The sequence below is a fragment of the Telopea speciosissima genome, chromosome 8 (assembly GCF_018873765.1).
Source record: "Telopea speciosissima isolate NSW1024214 ecotype Mountain lineage chromosome 8, Tspe_v1, whole genome shotgun sequence".
NCBI lineage: Eukaryota > Viridiplantae > Streptophyta > Magnoliopsida > Proteales > Proteaceae > Telopea > Telopea speciosissima.
Genome location: NC_057923.1, coordinates 39,157,310 through 39,180,394, shown reverse-complemented (window position 1 = coordinate 39,180,394; position 23,085 = coordinate 39,157,310). Strand labels below are relative to the sequence as shown.

Genomic DNA, 23,085 nt, shown 5'->3' with positions numbered 1-23,085 from the left:
CCCTCTTGTCTCCTTGCAACTCTGATCCTCCCCCCTCTTCTTCTTCTCTTTACCCCCCTGCAATTCTGATTTTCCATCTTCTGCTTCTTCTTCTCACGGTTTCTCCTCATTTCCCCCTGCAATTCTGATTTCCCCTGGATTCTCTTTCTTTCTTTCCCTCCCCCATTAATATATTTGGAAAAGTTGTCCATGACAATTGCATACTCAAGCATTCGATCGGTCAATCCTGACTTTGTTGCAGAATTTTGTGATCGAGAATGTGGTCACCTTTCAGCTCCATAGGCAAGGTTCAAAATCTCGTCTCGAGGAGGTGTCTCAACCAGATTGAGATTCTCGAGACCTCGGTGAGATTGTATTTTTTTTTGTTTCGGTTGATGTTTCCGTGGGCAAATGGCCATAGTTGGTTCCAAAACTTTTAGAGAAGCTTGATTTAGGCTTAATAAACAAATTTAAAACTTCAAATTGTGAAAAAAGCACCCAATTTTGTGCTTTGGATTTGCACCCTTGGTTGGCAGTAAATGTCGAATTCTTATGTAATATTTTCCTATACACATTTTCAGAGTGCTATGAGACATAATGGGCAAATAAAACAAGTAAATTTCACAATAATGGATGAAGACACATAATATTGAATAATTATTTAAGAAATAGTTAATGACTTATAAAGTAAAAACTACAAAGTACAATGAACAATGCATATTAAATAGACACCCAAGTACTGTGAACAATACATATGTTATAGACACCATAGTCTTTCATGTCCCAACAATACAATATTGTGAGTCTGTGAGATGTAGATCAAAACATGAAGAAGAAGAGGCCAAAACACTGTTCACGTTATTGTTCACATGAACAGTGTCACAGCCCCATATTTGACTTGGTGAGAATATTACTAGGAGATTATGGGGGCAGAATAGTATTTTATTTATTAGAGATTTAAGTGAAGGGTATATTTGTCTCTTTGGGCTTACAGTAATTAAAGGCTGCTAGTTAGAATTGAAGGAGCTTTCTTCCAAGGTGGGGGACCACCAATAAAGAGAATCAGCAGTAATATTTGATCATTTAAATAAGTGGGGTCCACAAGGAGATTTGAAGACTTTAGAAGATTTAGTTAGTAGTTTCTATTTTATGTTAGTCCTAGTTACTAATTCTTTAGTTTGTATTTAAGTCAAGTTTCTATTTTTCACTGTAACTTGAGAATGAATGAATGAAGATTGCTTATGCAAATATGATTCCTTTCTCAAGTGTTGAATGTGACTTGGAAGGGTTGAGAAACCTGGCTGAGAGAGCCGAAGCATGTTTATACCCTTTTCTCATATCTTATTCTTTTTCCTTCTTCCCTGCTCGATCTCTGCTGGTGACTGTTGCTACTACAGAAGAACACCATCTATAGGCTGCTGTGATACCTCCCTCACATCTGAGTATTGTTGCTGTTGCTGATTTGACAAAAGCAGAGGCTGAACAACCCCTGCGGATTCAAGCTCCACTTGGATTTCTGCTGTTAATGTCAAGGCTAATAACTCCTTATCCCTCCATCAAAAGTTGCTGAGTTTTGAAGCACAACTCCACCCCATCATCCGCTCCACTCGACCCCACTTCCATTCCATCCACTTGATTGTCATCCCCACCTCATTCCACAACCTGAAACTCTCAAATTCCACAAACCTTCTATATTCGTTCCACCCCCATAACTTCACTTCTACTCATCAGAACTTAATCAAACTTGCAGCAGAGCCCTCTCTCCATGGATCTTACACTCGATCCAAGTTTGATCACCATCACACGGCTGGTTTGGTCTGCAGAGAATTAGTTTCTATTTTGGGAGTTGCTGTCTTATCTTCCAGCTCAACCATCAGAATCAATTGAAACTTTCAGCAGTGTTTCTACCTTATAAGAGCATCGTTCAATCCAAAGCTGGGAGAATTCCTTTGTCTGATTTGGTTGATTTCATATACTTTCTAATTCTGCCTCTTGTTTCTATTTTGGGTTTATGGGTTTATCGATCCTACTGTAGAGTGGTTCTTGATTGAACCCCTTCTACATTATTTGGTATCAGAGCCACGGAAGAGGGGAGGTCTAACATCCCTAACCATGCTCCGTTGAATGCTAATGAAGCTCTTGCCTTTAGTTGTTCGACAGTTGACTGCAGAAGATGCTTCTATGAAGAGAGAGATGCAAGAATTGAAGGGATCCACTAGACAAACTAATGGACAGCAAACTGTTGAGAGGTTTGCTTGTTATCCTCCTCGTACACCATAAAGAATCATCCATCAACCAACCTTGTACGATGTAGAAGTCTTGATGGTCAAACTTTGTAGACATGTGATGATGCAGATTCATCGCCGAAATGGGTTTGTTTTATCAGGAATAAGTCTAGTGTTAGGTTCTATACATGTTTGGCCTTTGGTCCATTGGGTTTTAAATGTAATAGGCCACTTTCATGGGCTTAAAACATGGGTAGTAAATATTGCATACAGGATTTCCTTTATTTGGACTTAGTTTTAAGTTAGTGGATCCACATCAGCAGTGGCTATGTTTAGCTGAGTTTGGTAATGGGTTTCCCAATCCTACTCTAAGCCTTTGTCTTTAGTTATTTCATTGTCACTTAAAGTCATAGGCATTTTAGAACTTAAAAGTTTAAATATGTTTTGAGTTAGTTTCCTTCATTTAAGGGAAATTATCATCGCCACCCCTTGAGATACAACATTATTTTAAAGCAACCCCACTAAGTACCCAACTATCAAACTGAACCCAGAATCTAACGAGGTTAACTGTGTGAAATACAATTGACTAAAATACCTTTTACACTAAACATAAAAAACTGGGTTAACCTATGAAATGCAATAAAAAGATTATCCATATTTGAGTGTTTCTCCTAACTTTCTAGCCAAATTTACCCTTACTTTCTTCAACCTCCCGTTCTGTGATTTGCAATCCCTCTCCCCGCACACGGTACACCGACTACACCCCACTCTAGACGACATACCACCGTTGCCGCCCCCGTCTACATCCCCTCAACCTAGACATACCCCTGCAATCACAACCTAGACGTATCGCTGCCCGGTCTAGGTTACACCTCCAACAGCCGTCAATGGGGTTTCTCGTCAAGCACGGCGACGACCCCGAAAATGCCTCCGCGACATCAATGCATTCACTCTCTTGAGAACACAAACTTAACACATTAAAACTCAACATTAGCTCAGACCCACGTTCATTCTCACAGAATGGTGTGGTTCACAATGCCTTACCTTGAACTTGTTGAACATCTTCGGGGTCGGGATGTTGATGGGGATGAGTGAGGTTAAGAGATGCTCCAATAAGGAGTGTAAAGCAGCTTAGGAAACAAATTAGGAGAATGCAGGTACTAGGAAGCATTGTGGATGATGGGGAGGAGAGAGGTTTGGTTGGTTTTGGGAGGGGGGAATTGCGTGCCGGTCAAATCCGGACTTTCTTCTTGTTGAATGCATATTAGTAAGACCCAATTTGGGGAAAATGGTGAGTATTATATAAAAATACTAGTAACAAAGAAAATGTATAATTTTGCTGTTAAGGTTTTGGTATTTTTGATTATTCTAGCTAGCAAGAAAGGTTGGAAATGGGGGATGTGGTAGGTCATTGGGACTTCTAGAGGTGAGACAGTGAGAGCGAAGAAGAAGAGAATAACCTCCCCTCCTTTCTCCTCTCTCTCTCTCTCTCTCTCACAATTTGCCCTCTCCCCCTTGTCAATTCTATCTCTCTCTCAATTTATCTTACTCGCTTACATTTCAACCTTGATTCTTAATCATTCCAAAAAGGATTTAATCTGGTAAAACCCATAAAGGAACACGAAACAGAGACTCAGAGCTCCAGAGAGGAAACCATTTTCTCCAATATCTCAAGTTATCTTTCGCTTTTAAAATAGGGAAATTATCAGTGCCACCCCCCGAGATACACAATTATTTTAATGCAACCTACTAAGTACCCAAATATCAACCGGTACCCAGATTTTAATGGGGTTAGCCTTTTAATTGTTAAGTAGTGATGTCAGCAGATTATGTTTTTTTAAAGACATTCTACCCTTTCAAATAAAAGAACCAAACACATCCCTTCTTCCTCCTCCCACCCCTCTCCCTCCCACCCGCCCCTCTTCTATACCTTACCCTCCGCCAACATTTACTTTGGAATCTTGGAGAGAGACGGAGGGCAGCCATCGACGGTGGTCGGTAGCAAGACAGCATGAAAGAGAAGGAGATGATGAACAAAGGGAGGCATGTTCGGCGACATATCGGCACGATTCACCTGAATCCTACAATGCATAGAGAGAGGAAGGGCAGCCATCGACCACCATTGGCAGAGGGAAAGAGAAAGATGATCTGATGACGAGAACTTGAACAAGAAGAAGAATAAATTATATTTTAAAGGGTAAATTACTTCCCCCTACCCTCGATTATGCTCGAATGACAAGCCCCACCCTTGCATGTTGAGTAATAGCTCTCCCTCCCCTGAAATCAAAGGATTCTTCTATCAACCGTACCCATTCCGTGAAAAATCGATGTTAAGTAATGGGGTCACCCTTAATATATTCAATTAAACCCCAAAATGTCTTATGTATGTGATATTCAATAATACACCCTAATAACAAGAGAGTAAATTAAAAGAAAACTTCCAAAGTTCTCCTTCTTCCTTCGTTCGAACACTCTGGCGGTAACCAGAGCTTGATAGCCGAAGTCCACGGCTGCCGCCAATGAAGATGGAGTTTGAACACTCTCATCTCTACTCTCTCTTAAAGAATGGAAGAACAGTTAAAGTTGCCCAAATCCTTGCAATTAGATGATGTACTTTCCTTGGGTACCGATCAAATAAGATAACAAAAGGATGTGAGCCACCAGCATGAACACAAACGGAAAAATTGCAGCAGCAGCAGTTGCAGCATAAAAACAAATTCCTCTTACTTTTGAGCCCAACTAGAATTCTGCCAAATTTTTTTTTTTCTTTTTTTAAACTGAAGTCAGTTTCTTTGAATGGGAAGAAAAAGCAAAATCAGAGAAGTGAGCCATGAAAACTTGCAAGTGGATGGGCAGCATGAAGAGACCCAGTTGTTCCAGCAAGTTCGGATCGTACAACAATATTTCGTGGCTCCTTACACCAATTTTGCAAGTTAATATCATAAAATAGTTAATAGACGACATTCATGTTATTGTTGATGAAAGGGTTCCACATTGTACCACCATGTTTTCTTCAAAACATAGTTAATGTTTGTTTGCACAACTGTGGAAGGAAGGAAGAATTAAACTAAATAGACAGGAACAATTACAAATTTCCATCATCACCGTGACCCACTCCCTCTCTAAAACCCAAAAAAACGAAACCCATCTTCCCATCTTCCTCACTTCAGCTCAACTCAGACGATTAGTAGCTCACATGGGGAATCAAAGCACTGATAATGGATAGTGAGAGGGTTTTTTTGGCACTCCCCAACCCCCACCCTAGGGTTTTGGTATGTCTAGGATGCTTACCAACATCCCAAACTACTACCAGGATCTCGATGTAGTGGCTTGAATCACAATCACCTCAATATAATTCTCAATAATATTTGAGTGCAGAAGCAAAAGGAGTAATACATTTCCATATTTAGAAATCAAGAGTGCGAAAGGGTTTTATTAACGAATACAAGGTCCAAAAATCTAAGTGGCATATACTATTGTATATTACATTTTATCCTAAAAGATTAAGTTAAAAGTTACAACAGTAATGTTACAGAAGTGTACAATGCGACGATAAACTAAGAAGAACAGAGATGAAATCATGCCCTAATGGCACAGTCCTCGAGTGTACACAAGCATCAAAGTCCTAGGTAATCGGCTCCGAACGATTCACATCAAGAAAAAGGAGCACAATCAAAACCTGCGTGCATCTAAAAAGGTTGCGCAATGAGGGGTAAGCTCCACTGAGCCCAGTGAGAGGATGGGAATGCACACACAACATTTTCAAATAGTCCATGATGCATGTAAATGTTGGTACATTTTTCATTTAACACACAAAACTAAGTTACTAGGTATATGCTATTGTAACAACTCGGGAGACACCGTAGATCACTTATCTTATTACCACAGTGAAACCTCAATTGTTACCTTGAGGCCCGCACCGGTCAAAGCCCTAGGCCACTCAGAGGTAGACCCTGATAACCAGTGATCATCCCTGACTTGGCCTCTCTCACACTCCACAGGCAACAGAGAACCTTGATTACCCAACACCTAAACACCTGTTGGTAAGGGTCGTAGCATAGAGCATGAAACCCGAACCACAGTTATACTACATGAAACCTTTCGTCCTGAGAGGTATTCCCGATGCATCAACATCTCATTCCATTCAACACCCGGGTACCAGCACAACACGGTGTATATAGACCAATATGACAAGCAAATGACAATTTATATCATAGAGTCCCGATGTCTGTATAACCGACACCGAAACCCAACATATATAGTTATCTTCAAAACCACATCACATAGACATCAACAAGATTCATAAGTAATAGTTATAAGATGCAAAATGCAACATGCTTGATTAATGATGCAATTATGAGTAATATTATATATATGAATACATTCCCAAACTATCAACCCAAACCCACTCACAGTATAGATCGTGATTTGTAACAATAGTTCGTCTCCGCTTGTCGTTTAGTACGTCTCATCGCAAGTGTAGTTACCTAGGGAGGTGTACAAGAAGGTGTTATAAGGAGTAGGAGAGATCCCAAGAGGATCCCACTAGATTGCATAAGGCTAAGGCAATTAGAGTACGATTAAATAATGAATCAAAACTAGGGTTTGAAATAATTGAAGCCCTAGGTTTTCAATTAAGGTTAAGGGGGAAGAGGTCAATAGGTCACCAAGAGGTGAACCTTAGCACCACTTTGGGTAACCTAAATAACATGTTTAGAGAGTGAAGATAAAAACCTCTTAAAGCTTCCAAAGTCTACATAATCAATCACGAAATTAGCGAGGTCACCAGGGTAAAAGATTCAATCTTAAGACTGCTGTCAAAACATAACAGCCAGGTTTGGGCCCATTCGAGGGCCTTACTCGCTAATTGGGTCCAAGGTTTCTTCATAAGAAAAGTAGCTATTTAAGTCTAGTTTACAAAGCAACTTGAATCGCGTTGAACCGATATGTATCGACCAAGTTATGGCCAAAACATTGGGCAGAGGTTGAGTGCTTAACAACAGCTCTGGGGAGGGGTGGTTTTAAGGGCGGTTTTTAACAGTATAAGAAACCGGGTGATAAACCACCCCCAGCAGAAGGTTATCAAGTCAGGTGGTTTTTGGTGAGGTTTTACCAGAGCCTAAAACCGGGTGAAAAACCACCCAATTTCCAGCTCCAAGATAATGAGGTTTCCACCTCAAAAATCCATCTCTTGGATCTAAGGGCCATAGAGACTAGAGGGGAAGTACCCTAGGGTCCTACAATGTATCTTGAATCCATTTGGCCCAAACTTTCAGGGGATTTGAGGGTGGAACCATGAAGGTGTCCTAATCTAGGGTTTTAATGAAATGAAAACCTAAGCTCCAAGGAAGGTCTTCAATGGGATTTCAATGCCCTTTACAAGTGGCCAAGGAAGGTCTTTGAAATCCACTTGTAAAGGGCATTGAAATCATAAGTTGTCATGGCATCGCCATGGCCCCGCCATGGCGTCCTGGCGTTGGAGAAGCATGCATGGTGACCTACGCCATGGCGTCCCTCTTCGATTTCTTCTTCCTGTCTCTCTTTCCCTGTTCGATTTCTTCTTCCTGTCTTCGATTTCTTCTTTCCTCTTCGATTTCTTCTTTCCCTCTTCGATTTCTTCTTCGATTTCTGAATTTTCTTCTTAAAACTTGAGAAATAATAGAGAAAAAATAAAACATGGCTTGAGTATACATCTATTAAAACATTAAAAATAGAGAAAATAAAAAATAAAATCTCGCCATGGCGACGCCATGGCGGGCGACATGTCGATATATCGACGTGATACCCCTCCACCGACTTGGATCGCCGTGACGCCGTGAACTATTGAAATCCCATTGAAGACCTTCCTTGGAGCTTAGGTTTTCATTTCATTAAAACCCTAGATTCGGACCCCTTTATAGTTCCACCCTCAAATCCCCCGAAATTTTGGGCCAAATGGATTCAATGGGATTTCAATGTCCTTTACAAGTGGGTTTTAACAACCCAAGGAAGGTCTTTTTAGGGAGGTTTTGACAGCAACAGAAACCACATGAAAAACCACCTCTACTGAAAGGACCTTTTTACACTTCAAAACTTTCCGGGTTTTGGCTCAAACTTCAAGGGCTTCGAGGGAACTTGTATAAATGACATTTAAGGGTTAACCTTTGAGTGGTTACATCGCTCATTGAGGCAAAATTCCATCCTCTTGGTCAACCACTCAAACCTTGACTGCCCCAGTCCAAAGTCACCAATATCGACAGTTGCCCGTGTTGTAACTCCTAACAACGAAATTTCAAATTAGCCCAGAAGATTAGGGTGTATTTTGGGCGCAGGTATAACATTTTCAGTTAATGGAGGAAAAAATGAAAAGGAGAAGGAGAAAAAAGTGGGTTCAGAAGATAAAAAGAGTGGAAGAAGATGGGTTGCAGGTTCATGGAGTTCGGTTTCGGATTTCAGATGGAAGAGAAGTGAAGAGAAAGGAAAAGGGTAGAATCGGTTCGGTCGGAGTATTGGAATGGAGAGAGAATATCTTAACCTAGACAGTGGAAATCGGAGAGAGATGAGAGTGAGAGATGTGTTGTAGGTCTTGAATACCTCGTCGAAAGTTGCAGGTCTTGAGTATGAGCAAGGCCGTTGCTCCTCTCTGATTTTGTTTGCCGAAAGTTTTAGGTCTCTCTTTCGTCGGAGACGATATGACGACCTAGTTAAGGTTCATCAGTTCATCCCTTAAAGCGGAAGGTATAGAAAGATGAGGGTATTATTGTCTTTTTATTTGCATTTTTAACACCGTCAGCCAAAATGGGTACAGTTGATAGAATCTTTTGATTTTAGGGGAGGGGAAAACTATTACTCAATATGTAGGGTGGGGCTTGTCAATCGGGCATAATCGAGAGGGGGGAGTAATTTACCCTTTCCCTTATTTTAATTTCCTAGTCAGTTTAGGTTATCTTAATTGTTAAGGATTGGGTTAGGCCTTTTTTTTTAAGTACTTGAGGTTGTAAGGTGGGCATAATCGAGGGGAGGGGGTCTATTTTTGAGTTTTTTATATGAGGTTGTAAGGTTGGGGGGGGGGGGGGCAGCGTTGTACACGGAAATTGATTAATGAAAAGCTTTTGCTGCTCTTATCTTCATGATGTGAAGAAATCTTTTGTGTTTGAACAAGAAACCCCTTTTGTATGATCAAAGGTGGATTGGTGTTTGATTCCGTCGAACACCATGCAGTGTGAAGCCTGGTTGAGTTGCTTTCTTGTTCGTGTTCTGAAACTACCGATGTGCTACTGGAATTGCTGCTTAATTTATGTTTAGGGAAAAAGAACTGTGTCCAGGAGTGTGGCCTATGCCAGCACTAACTATCTCTTTCCTCCCCATATGAAAAGACACCTCTTCCCCCTTGTTTTGAGTAGGAGAGAGATAGACACATGGGAGTGATGGTGTAGGCCACACTCCCGCTACACCATCACTCCCGGACAGAAAAGTAGTTCCCTTATGGATTCTGTCATTAACAAGTAAGTTCAGACCTTGAATTTGTCTGCAATTCCTGAGTGCAGTCCTTGAGTTTTTCTTCAATTCCTGTTCTACCTAGAATTTACATGTTACAATTTTTTTGAGATTAAGCAATCCAGCCTTTAGATTCCTTCAAGATTTTGACCATATGTTCAGGAACCCCAATGTTGAACTCCATATGAGTTTGACCTAATTCTGACATTCTAGTCTTGAGAAATTTCTGTTTTCCCCATTCTGCCCCTAGCCTCTATTATTGCTACTGTTTTAACCTTGTTAAATGAATTCTGAGATTATGTCATATGCTGTTGAATCAATTGATCACTACAAACTCTAATTTCTGAATTATGACTTTCTTAGTAAATTAGTAAATTACTATTTTACCCCTACTTCGGTTACTGTTTGTTATGACATTGATATACTTGTTAATTATTGTAACACAGTAAAGGGGGTTTTCCCTCCTAACGTGACTTATGTCTTGGAGTCCTAGTAGTATGTTTAGGAGTAATTACAGTTTGTCTTTGAGTTATTTACTCGTTTCTTATTCCTATTACAAATAGGAGTCTAAATTTATGAAATCTGATTAGTATAAATAAAGACATTTGGGGGGGGGGGGGGGACTGCTAGCATTGACTATTGCTCTCTTGCCAGTCCTCCTTTCTCCCCCATCTCATCTCTTCTCTGCTTCTTAAGATTCTGGTTAAGATTATATTTCTTTAAATGGTATCAAAGCAATGAAGAAGAAGAAGGGGAAAAAACCCTACATTGTGTTCTCTTGTTTGCTGATTTATTTTTGTTAAAGAAATAGATCTTCTACTGCTATTTTGTATACTGCTGTTGCTGCTGAGGTTTCGTTTGTTGCAAGCTCTTTGTTCATCAATTGCTACTTGCTGCTATAATCAAAGACTAACTCTAATTACTCCTAAACATACTAGGTCTCCAAGACACTAAGTCACGGTAGGAGGGAAAACCCCCTTTACCATGTTACGATAATTAACACCCCTTCTCAAGCTGGAGTATACATATATGAAAAGAAGGCTCTAGCTTGGACCAATAAGAATAGATATTAAAACGCAACACTAGTCTTGAGCATAAACAGTAGTGGTAGACGCCAGTGAGGACAAGGAGAACTTCACCCAGATAGCAGTATCAACTCAAGCACATCAATCATCAGCAACTTCAGTAGATAATAATCTTCATATCGAATAATTTTAATCAGCAACGAGTAAAATAGGCGGCACAAACCACATCCACAAGATCATAACAACAAAAATAATATCAAAGACACTTCTCAAAGAAGGCCGGTAATTGTCTTCTCAAAGAGAGATAAAAGTACAGCATCCAACGGCTACATCATAAATGGCATGTAGTAGGTAGTAATCTTCCCAAAGAAAGATAATAGTGTAGCTCCAATAGCTAGACATAGCTCTTTTCAAAGAAGCTAAGTAGTAAGTAGTATTCTGCTCAAACAAAGGCAGATATAGAGCCCCAAATTGAGGTCTTAGATAAAAACTCCAATGGTAAATAGGCAGTATAGGTTATCACATGCCAGACAACATCAGGTTGATGTAGACTAGATAAACAATATAGGTTACTATGGACCAAATAGGCAGTATAGGTTACTGCAGACCAGACAGCATTAGGTTGCTGTAGACTAGATAAACAATATAGGTTACTGTTGACCAAATATAGGTTACTGTTGACCAGACAATGTTAGGTTGTTGGAGACCAGATAAACATGAATTGTTGCTGAATACCATCTTCAGATAAAATTGTTGTTGAGGACACGAACAAATAAATAATAATAATCTTTAAATAAAAGTAGTCTTGAGCTGATGACTTGAGCAGATAAGAGAATAATAAACTTTAATAGCAGATAATAATCTTGAATCTCTCCCTCACGTTTAGCATTACACGTGGACAAATAATGAGCATCACAAAAAAATCCAATAATCAAGAGTAGGGTTGCAACATGATCTCAATAGTCTCCAATTCACCCCTTCACAGTAGAAAAAATCTTCATGCAAGTAAGATCCCAATAAATAACCAATCTCTCCTCACGGTAGTAAATAACTGTCATGCAAGTGCCAATCTTCGAAAATTGAAAATCCCAAACTGATATAATCGAGGGCCCACCAAAGTAACTATTTGGCAAATATATAAGCCCAATGGCAATTCTGTAATTACTTCATACAGTTCCCAACTGATGCGGAAATCGAGTCAAAATACACAATTGGGTTCAGTATGTATCCATCCAATTGCACAATAGAAAATAATGCAAGGGGTTAATGGCAGTTTGGTAAAAAAACTCTTTTGGGGGGGGGGGGGGGGAGAGAACTGCTAGCATTGAATATTGCTCTCTTGTCAGTCCTTTCTCCCCCATCTTGTCTCATCTCTTCTGCTTCAGATTCTGGTTAAGATTATATTTCGTCACAATACTGATGTTCAAATCTGTTTTAATCAGTACTACATAACAGACTTTAGTGTGAATAGATTACCCTGTTTTCTGTTATTGTTTGCTGATTTATTACCTAAATTTCTCCTAGATCTACTAGTATTGTCCCATACAGCCTGAATTATTCATTGATTTAAAGATCTTGTGTGTTAATGTCAGACTATTTAGACTTCATATTTTTGTCGGATTGTAGTTTGGATTTTGGAAATTGTTGAGAGTATTATACATGGTGCTGATGCTACACTATTGAGCTGTTATGAAATTGTTGAGAGTATTATACCCTATCTGTCCTTACCATCACAATGATCAAATGAATCCTTTACAAAACTCATCTAGGCTAGGATGGGCTTGGGGGCTGAGCATGGCATAATTATGCATAAATAGTGTTCTTGTAATTAATTATTGGGAAAAGGCTGGGCACAACAACACTGGTGTACCATAAGCTAGCATCCACTGTCTCTCTCTCCTCTCTTTAAATGACTCCCTTGCCCCTCCTGTATGCCCCATCCTGCACCCCCATTGGTGCCACCTGCTAGTTTACACCACAAGGGTGGTGTGCTTATTCCTCTTCCTTAATTATATATAGAAGAACTTTATTGGAAGATATTCAAAATAGTAGGTGTTGTTTCTTTTGGCTAATATGTGGCATCATCATCATCATTTTGTTTCTGATTTTTAAAACTTTGTTTATATTTATGTGTCTGGATTTAATATGCCTTGGCTAAAAGCTCTTCAGGATGTCTGGGTCAAACATGGTCTTAAACTGGCTTGCGTACAGTACGAGTTCTGTACTACTATTTCTCAGCTAAAGTGGCATAACATGATTTTTGTAGGTTGACACGTTACAAGGGGTTCAAGGAGGGGCATAAAAGAATTCTTGTGGCAACTGATTTGGTGGGCAGGGGAATAGATATTGAACGTGTCAATATTGTTATCAACTATGACATGCCAGAGAATGCTGACACCTACTTGCACAGGGTAGGCCCTCCCTTTGGCAATTTTTGTATGTCTCTAGCTTTTGTAAATCACATTCACTTAGCATGTATATGCTTTCAATTTCATAACAGGTGGGCAGAGCTGGCAGGTTTGGCACCAAAGGACTTGCAATTACATTTGTCTCATCAGCTTCTGACTCTGATGTTCTCAATCAGGTTGAACTTGTTAGAACCTAGAACTACATTGTACTGTTTTTGGAATTCTCTGGATGTCTCTCAACTGTATGATTTGAGTGCAGGTTCAAGAGAGGTTTGAAGTCGACATAAAAGAACTCCCAGAGCAGATCGACACATCTACTTATAGTATGTATACTTTCAGCGTTAGTTCGACCTAGAAATTTAGATGGTTATAGGGTGTTGACCTTATGCAGTACAAATTAGATGTTAATGCCTATTGGATCCAAGTTATCACTTCGTCATAATCAAGAAGAAATTCGTCTCTGGTTTGTGCTATCATTTTGTAATATGTATGGTTGTCTCAAGGGTTTTTTTTTGTGATTGTCTTGCAGTGCCATCTTGATCGAAGTTATTTTGCTGAAGTTTAGTAATTCTATTTATTTCAAGAATCTGGGAGTTGGGTAATTGTAAGAGCTGTGGTGAGGATTTGGATGAATTCTTGTTCAATCAATCAATTGGGAGGTGCTCCATTTTCAATGGATTCAATGCCTGAGAAGGTTTGTTGTTGGAGAGGAAAAAGGGGGGAGGGGAGAGAGCTGTTGTTTTCGCACTTGACTGTTTTTTCACTTTATGTAATTGTTATTGAAATTAGAGCAAATTGGTACATGCAAACTAGATTTAGGTGAGAAATGCTATATAGAATCGTTAATCGTAGTTCTGTAACCTGAGCCGAGTACCAGGCGCTGCTATTTCCACTTTTGTATTTTTAACACCGAATGATGCTACCTAAATGAATGTTCTATCTTTGCATAAAAATAGATGTTTCATAAGTTGTAAAGCTGCCGTCATTGTTTTGCTTTTCAAATCTTCCGAACTTCCCTTGAAAATGTGGGGACAAGGTACTAAGCTGAGCAGTCCACTACTTAGTTCGGGAACGACAATTGATTGGGAATGGATACATACGGCAATTAAACAGCTTAGACGGTAATAATATTTTTAATAAAACACACGGTAATAATATAACGTGTTTAATACGGTTGCTCTATAAGCATAAATACTGATATTTCAACATACATAGTGAGTGTTAGGCAATTAATAAGTCTTAAAAAAGTAGGCATGCAGTATTAAACGATTACATGAATGCATCATACACGATTTCTATGCATAAAAAAAGTCTAAAAAATAAATCAAGATCTAATCCTCACTCACTTGTGGTCTTGACTTGGTGATTCTAACCAAAATCTGATTCTTGCATGTACCTATACTACCTTTCGGATGGTTGTAGTTGCCTAATTTAACATGTTTAAAAGAGGCAATCTCCATAATCTTTCAAAATCCCTATTTAAACATCCTCGAAGTAGGCGAGGTCACCGGAGTAAATGCAGTTCTACTAAAGTTGTCAATGCACAACAATCAGCTTTGAACCCACTTCGAAGGCCTTACCCTCCAATTGGATCAAAGATTTCTTAATATGAAATGTATCCCTTTAAGTCTAGTTTGTACAATGCATTTTGAATTGCATTGTTTCGTTATATATCGACCAAGTTATGGCCAAAACAATGGGCATAGGTCAGTTTGAGCAATAGGAACAATTGTGCCCTGTGACCGATGCATGTCTAAAGGGTGTTCCTACCGGTGGCTAGCAGAGCAACTTCGGCAAGAGCCACCGACAGATAGGCTTCAGGTGGCCTTCCTGCCGGTCCCCTTGTGAATAACAGTCATGCCCGAGAAGCTGTGAAATAGCTAGGGCTTGGGTCTTAGGTCTCTTTTAAGCTCATTTGAGCTATGAGGGGTGTTTGGGTGGTCTTCTTACACCTCCTATAGGATGGTTATCCATCCCTTGATTAGCCCCACTATGAAGTGGGTGCAAAACAAATTGGATTTTGGATAAAAAACTTCATTTTTGAATGGTTTCCTCCATGGCAGGTGTTGGTTTTCAATGGAGGAAGGTTGGAAGATATATGAGGGAGTGAACACACCCCAATTAAGGCATTAAACATGCCTCAACTGAAATCCTAGGGTCCTACCCCATGAAATCCCAAACAAGAGAAATGGAGGGAGAGAGATGGGAGGGAGGGAGAGAGAGAGAGAGAGACTTACAAAGGCAATGCAAGCTCGAGCAAGGGGGCTTCCTCGTCCTCCTTTTCTTCTTCTTGATCTCCTCTTCTTCTCCTCAACGGTTCTCTCCCTTTAGTGAGAAAAGAAAAAAGGTTAGAATGTGGGATTCCCAACTTCTACTTATAGACCTCACTTCACTAAGGCCCGTTTAGCTGTCCACTATAATGCACTTCTTAAAATCACATTATTAGGTGGACCCACTCATATGGAATCAGAAGGTGTGTGATAGTACAGGTACACCTCGCCCTTCATGGGACTACAAAGGAAAGGATCCCACTCCATTTAATCCAGTTTTAAAGCTTAAATGGCCTATTTTGACTCGAATAGACTGGGGACTTTCTCTAGTACACTTGTACACCTTTGAGGACATTAATGCTATGGATCATACGCATCAAATGCCAATAACTACCATGCATGGTTAAATTTGATTATGCATGGTTAGCTATGTCACACCCCACCCAAACTAAACCGGGCTATGTGACTCAATGTCTACAAACATGCCCAAAACCACCAGGATCTCAGTTCTGTGGCTAACCTCACAGTTAATAATCATAGTAATCAATATAAATCAGAGTAATACTGCAGAAGATGAAATACTACATACACTTCAGTTTACAGAGTTCTTTATGATAGTATAAATAGTTAAATAGCCATACTGCTGTTTAAGCTTTACAGTCACTGTTTGTTAAGAAATAATAACCACAAGCGTACGGGTCAATCGTAGCTACGGGTCGAACACGAGGAGGTCAACCTTGAATAAACTTCCACTTTTAATTAAGGCGAAGTGTACTCAATCAATTTAGGGTTGTCACTATCCAACTACTCACAATGAAAATAAAAACAGCAATCCTATCAATGAAGATAATAAAATTCAGATTAAGGAGGAGACACTTAGGGATAGATTCCACCATGAGATATGGCCAAATCAATGCTCAACACCACCATTTAAAAGCATGCTAACGAAATAGGTCAATAGGAGATACAGTCATGGACAAAAATTTTCTATGAGTTTAAGCCTAATTGAATTAATGCTAGGGTTTAAGCATAATAGTTATTTATAGACAAAACCTTGGGTGCCCCTCTCACTTGGTCGACTTCCACTAGAAGTCTAGACCGAATAGAAAAGGGGAGGGGCTGGTCACTTAAGTGACCAACCCCTCCAGAGCTCGGATCTTGCGCGGCCAGCCCCTTGTGGGCGCACTAATTTGGGCCCAGCCTATTTTCGTTTACATCTCCCACTCGCCCACACAGGGCGCATAATTTTAATTGTGCATTCAAGTTTCTCTCATTCCGCGTTATCCTCCATACAGGTAATGGGGCGTGCGACCCGTCGAGATGGTACAAGGTAGGAGTACTATATCAAACTTCCATCTAGCAAACATAGTACATCACTCTCAAAAGTCTCGAAATACCCAAAACGATCCACTTACACCTGATCTAACACTCTCGATCCCTCATGATGAGCAGTGTTAATTCTTGGTATGTAATGTACTCATGACTGTGTCGATCACAAATACGACATGTCGCCCGGGCAATGAGTCACATAACAAAGGTGTAATGTCCAATGATTTTCCGTGAGCCCCTCATGTCAATCCAAATATCCCCAACAGCTTTCCCAATCGCTTCCCGCTGGACCACATCATCTATGGTCCTAAGGAGAATGTCAAAGTAGCGTCATTGGGTGTCTTTTTCATGACATTGTCTCAGGTAATAAGGGTACTTTGGGATTAATATAATCCACGTGGCTCACACAGTGACGAAGCAGGGATCCATTCGGTCACTCTCACAATCAATCGTCCTGAGCACATGCAGTATGATATGCATGCTATGGCGTAACTCCCACTAGGGTGGGCATGTCACTCGCAATAAATAAACGCCATACAAATCTTAGTCTAGTCACTTCTCTAAGCGCCTAACCTGAGTCTCTAGTGCAGTCACCCTCTTGGTTTCTGCCTAGAACCTCACATCTGGCTTCTAATAGGCTATTTGGAAGTGTGGTGTCTTCCAAGTTGGACCAAGTAAATGTCTCATCTTAGCTCTAACTAAGGCGCCATAGAGCACATATGCTCATGGGCTTATCTCGCTTGCTATACCCCAGCGCCGAGGTGAATCACCAGTGTGAGTGGGTTGATTCTAAGCCTGGTGACATCTTTACAAACAATGAGAATATACACACAAGGTTACTCAAACAAATATATGCTCATCAATAAATGTAAGAGAAATACAGATAAATATCCATCACAAACAAAGTGTTCTCAAAGCAAATACATATCAGATCCGCCTGAGTCTCAAGTTCCTAACGTGAACTAGGAAAACATCTCTGACAATGGGCTTAGTCAATGGATCAGCCAACATATTGCCAGTGGAGATATACTGCAGAACCACTTCACCTCGCGCTACCATGTCTCGAAAGTAGTGATACCGTATGTCAATGTGCTTGGCTTTACCATGGAACTTGGGGTCCTTTGCAAATGCAAGCGCTGCTGTGCTGTCACAGTGTATAAGCACAACGTCGTTTGAGTGAGCAAAAATACTAAGTCTCTGCAAGAACCTCGTGAGCCAAACAGCCTCCTGTACTGCTGCTAAACATGCTACATACTCCGACTCCATCGTGGATAGGGGGATGCAGGTCTGCTTCTTGCTACTCTAAGTGACAGCCCCGCCTCCTAGGACAAACGCATACCCCGAAGTGGGCTTGCACTCGTCTCTATCACTAGCCCAATCAGCATCACTGTAGCCTCTCAGTCTCAAGTCTAAACCACTGAAGGTGAGAGAGAGGTTTGCAATGCCACGTAGGTATCGAAGTATCCTCTTTATTGCCTGCCAATGAGCTTGCCCTGGGTTACTCTGGTAACGGTTCACCATGCTAACGGCAAAGCAAATATCTAGACTCGTGCACATCATCGCATACATCAGACTGCCTGCTGCCGCTGCATAGGGTATTTTGGACATTTGGTTTCTCTCTTCATCACTCTTAGAGCATTGGTCTAGGCTCAAAGTGCATGCCTTGTCCATTGGAGTGTCAACGGGTTTTGAGTTGCTCATATGGAACCGTTCCAGGACTTTCTTTATGTAAGTCTCTTGAAACAAACTAAGAAGTCTCCTAGTGTGATCCCTCACAATCTTCACCCCCAACACAAAGTTGGCCTCACCCATGTCCTTCATCTCAAAAGTAGTGGACAACCACTCTTTAGTGGCGACAATCATTCCAATGTCATTCCCAGCCAATAAGATGTCATCAACATACAATGATAAGATAAGAAACCCTGCCTTGGACCGTTTAACATACACACATTGGTCCTCTTCAATCATGTTAAAACCCGCAGTAGTAATGGAATGGTGAAATCTAATGTACCACTGCTTGGACGATTGCTTAAGGTCATAGATGGAACGTTTGAGACGACATACTTTGTGCTCATGTCCCTTTTTCTCAAAGCCCACAGGTTGAGTTATAAAGATCTCTTCGTCTAATTCTCCATTGAGAAAAGCAGTTTTAACGTCCATTTGGTAGAGTTCCAAATCCCACTTTGCGATAATGGCTAGAATGAGGCATATTGAGATCATTCTCACCACAGGGGAGAACGTCTCATCATAGTCTATACCCTCCTTTTGGGTATATCCCTTCGCCACAAGATGTGCCTTATGCTTGTCAATTGATCCATCTACCTTTCGCTTGACTTTCAGGACCCACTTGTTCCTGATGGCCTTGCGCCCAGGTGGAAGATCAACTAACTCCCAGACTTGATTCTTACTCATAGAAGTCGACTCATCTTCCATAACAGCTTGCCACATTTCCTTAGCTAGAGAAGAGAGCGCCTCACCCACTGAGGCTGGCTCATCCTCATCCCTTGGGGCACAGACAAGGACAACGTCCCCTTCAATCTCAAAATGATGTCAGGGAATGTGTCCATGTGCGCTCTTACGTGCAGAGGGTTCTTGACCCGCAGGTTATGCGCTTTCATTAGGTAGCGCACTCCCACTAGGCTGATGATTACTCTCACCCTCTCTGGCGATCTTAAGATGAGTGTTTAATTCCTCACCCTCGCTAAGAGTAGGTGAGACGCTTTCATCAATCTCTATCTCAAAGAGATCAAGGTCTCTGCCAGCGTCACTGATGCTAAGAAAATTGATCTCAAGAAAATCCACATCGCGGGACTCACTCTCTGTCATTCCTCCATCTTGATGTTCACCGTACACTACATAGCCTTTCGAGGTATCGGAATATCTTATAAAGATACTCTTTTTAGCTCGAGGGCTAAGTTTCCCAAACTTATGGGGGGTACTATGAACATATCCTGTACATCCCCATGGTTGTATAAGCCCCAAAGTGGGCTTTACGCCTTTCCACAAATCATAGGGAGTGGAGGGAACTGACTGTGATGGCCCGCGGTTAAGGACGTAGGCAGCGGTCAACATAACATCCCCCCAGAAAGATATTGGGAGGTTGGCCTGCGCCATCATCGATCTAACCATATCTAAAAGCATCCTATTCCTCCGCTCTGCTACACCATTTTACTGTGGAGTGTGGGGAATAGTCAGCTGCCTAGTGATTCCTTTTTCCTCACACATCTCTTTAAATTGATCGAACAAATACTCGCGTCCTCGGTCAGTGCACAGAGTTTTTAACCTCTTACCTTGCTGATTCTCAACCTCTGCTACAAAGTGTTTGAAGCAATCTGGTGCTTTGTAGCGGTGAGCGATCAGATATACATAACCATATCACGAATAATCATCGATAAAAGTAAGAAAATAGGAAGCACCATGACGTGCCTTCACGTTCATAGGTCCGCAGATGTCCGAATGGACAAGCTCTAGGGTCTGGGTTGCCCATTTAGCCTTTTCAAAAGGCTTTCAGTGGGCCTTACCTGTTAAATAGGTCTCACATGTCGGTAGGTTGACTTTAGCGAGTGAGCCAAGAAGGCCTTCTCGAGCTAGCCGTCCCATCCTATCTCGACCTACGTATCCTAGTCTAGCATGCCAAGTAATTGAATCAGAACTAGTATTAGAATCAACTACAAAAGATGAAGATGAAATGATATGAATTATCAAATCTAATTTAATAAAACCATTCTCAAGCCTACAATGTCCAAAACTATTACTATCCAATCGTATCTCAAAAGAGTCGCCATAAAATATAAATGAATATTCTAAATTCAATAATGCAGTAACTGAAAGTAGATTATGCTGGATTTCTGGTGCGTATAGCACATCATGAAATAGCAAGATGCGCATTGGGTGCAAGGTGAGCTGGTAGGTACCAACTCCTCGAACTGCTTCACTTGTGCCATTCCCCATGTAGATACTTTGGGTGCCATCCAAAATCTTTCTATAATCTAGGAACCCTCCTCGATCTCGCGCTATGTGTCTGGTTGCACCTGTACCCAACATCCAATCAGATTGGGTTTGGGTAACCAAAACATGTGTACATACAAAAGTACAAGGAGAGAAAGGCAGAAATGGTACCCGCTTCGCTTCAGTGCAGTCACAAGAGAAGTGCCCCATCTTCTGGTAGTTATAGCACTTGACCTTAGTGATATCTTTCTTTCCACCTCGCTTGTCACGTCGGTGCTTGGTGGTCTTACGCCCAGTTGGCACAGCTTTCTGAGCTTGATCCTGATTCCTAGTGGTCCTTTGTCTCTTGTGCTGCCACGCTTGGGCGAAAAGCGCATGTGATTGGGTCGCCTCTAGGCACTCCGCCTCTAGTTCCACATGAGCGGCAATGTCATTAAATGTCTTGACAGTGCCGTTATCTGTCAGAACTATCTTCATCTGCCCCCAGGAATCAGGCAACGTCCTGATGATGGCCTGTACTTGCAGCTCATCGGTAAGGTGTACCCCAACATCATCCAATTTTTGGATCATGTCTTTCACGACCCTAAGGTGTTCAACCATAGTGTGCTTGGAGTCCTTACGGTATATCTCAAACTTCAAGGTCATGGATTTAAGTCTGGTCGTGGATGTACCGCCACAATCGAGCCTTACCTAGTCCCACATGGACTTGGCAGTCTCGCACTTCTCATACTGGCCGATAAGATCATCGTGCATCGTGCTTAACATAAGAAAGCGTGCACTATGATCTCTCTTAAACCAATTATCGTAAACCTCTTTTTCTTGACAGTGACGGGCGGTAGTACCCACTTCGGGTGGGGCCATCTCAGTGGTCAGGAGATCTAGGTAATCTTGGTCATTAAGCAAGAACTTGGCCTTTCGGTGTCACATATCATAGTTGGTGCCATCCAACTTGTTGCCTTGGTTAGGGTCGGCCACAACAGTCTTAGAAGTTATCACTACAATGTGCAAGGGAGGACATTTAGTATATATCCATAAATCCATAAATTTGTTCAAGAAACCCTAATTAAAATTAATGGTACCCTTTCCCACACGGTGAGACTAAAAACTTCGCTAAGCTGGTAATCAAATCTCACAATGTGGGGGTCTAGGGACATATAACTTTAACTGAATTCGAACATATGTAGGAGAAAAAACAAGAATCTCCTAACCATAGTTTAATGCGCTATACACATGGGTGCGCAAGGGACTCACACAAGAGTCCCAAATTTGGTACTCGAAGTGATATGCCGAGTCGGTACAAGGTTGTGATACGCAGTGCAATAGCTCCTATTACATGGCTTCTCAAAAAATATTAAAATTACAACCGGCTCTTTACATTCAAGATCCTACTACAAACTATCGGCGAGCATTGCACTTTGTATCACTTCCAGGCAATAACTCTAATGCACATCTATCCAAATAAACACATCACTCAAAGGACCAAATTCATCCCATGAGAAATAAATAATAAAACATATGGTTGCATAGGATGGGGTGTTTGACAACAGTACCCTAATGGCAGCATCAAACAGGTTTGTACCGCAATGGGGGGAATTACATGTTTCTTTATTAACAAAGTGGCCCTGGACGATCCCCAATACACATGGGAAAAATATGGGATGATATGGGGTAAAACCCTATGTCCCATTTTTCTCCCATGGATCTCACAAAATGATTTCTCACTAATGGGGGTGTATATGACATAAATAAAATACCCCAAAAAATGAGAAATCCTACAGGGGAGATCCCCAAAATTTGGAGAGGGACACAAGAACAAACCATGAGCATTCATATTAATTGAACAATCCACATATGATATGCATTTCAATAACATACATGTTTTCTCAAAAAAAAACAAAGAAAACATATAACCAACTACAACTCCCATGCTCGAGTACATAACCAATTACATGCATATAAGACATATGTATCACCAATCAATCAATCATATACATATTGTTAGAACCAAAAGTATAAGCCCAATTAGGAAAAAATAAAGGGGGGGGGGGGGTGGGTGAAGGGATTCCCACTTCACCCATCTCCTTCCCCCAAAAAAAGCCTAAAACAAAAGAGCAAGTACCGAATCTGGCCCCTTATTTTCCATTTTTTTTTATTTAATCCCAATGACTCAATGCCACGACAGCCGAGTGGCACACAACCCATTCTGCTGTGCGTGCTATTACACAAGACACGTGGCCATAGAGGGATCAAGGCCAGGCAAGTCAAGCCCTGGCCGTGGCAAAAGCAGAGAAAAAAAAAATATATAATAACACACCATCTGAACCGAATGTTATTAAAAACAAAAAAAACATCATCATTACTTTTATTTATTTTTTGTTTCTTCTTTCTTCTTCTTTCTTCTCGATTTACCCTTTTTTTTGTTTTT

The 23,085-nt window shown here is 40.9% G+C and overlaps 1 protein-coding gene across 1 annotated transcript in view; it reads left to right on the top strand.

The window, feature by feature from the left end:
* Positions 1 to 13,835, top strand: part of LOC122671728 (DEAD-box ATP-dependent RNA helicase 15-like) — a 34,597-nt gene extending 20,762 nt beyond the window's left edge. The window contains exons 9-12 of the mRNA XM_043869117.1: positions 12,972 to 13,116; positions 13,206 to 13,289; positions 13,373 to 13,436; positions 13,643 to 13,835. Of these exons, the coding sequence (XP_043725052.1) occupies positions 12,972 to 13,116; positions 13,206 to 13,289; positions 13,373 to 13,436; positions 13,643 to 13,653 (304 nt within the window). The 3' untranslated portion in view covers positions 13,654 to 13,835. The remainder of the gene's footprint in view (positions 1 to 12,971; positions 13,117 to 13,205; positions 13,290 to 13,372; positions 13,437 to 13,642) is intronic.
* The last annotated feature ends 9,250 nt before the right edge of the window (positions 13,836 to 23,085 follow it).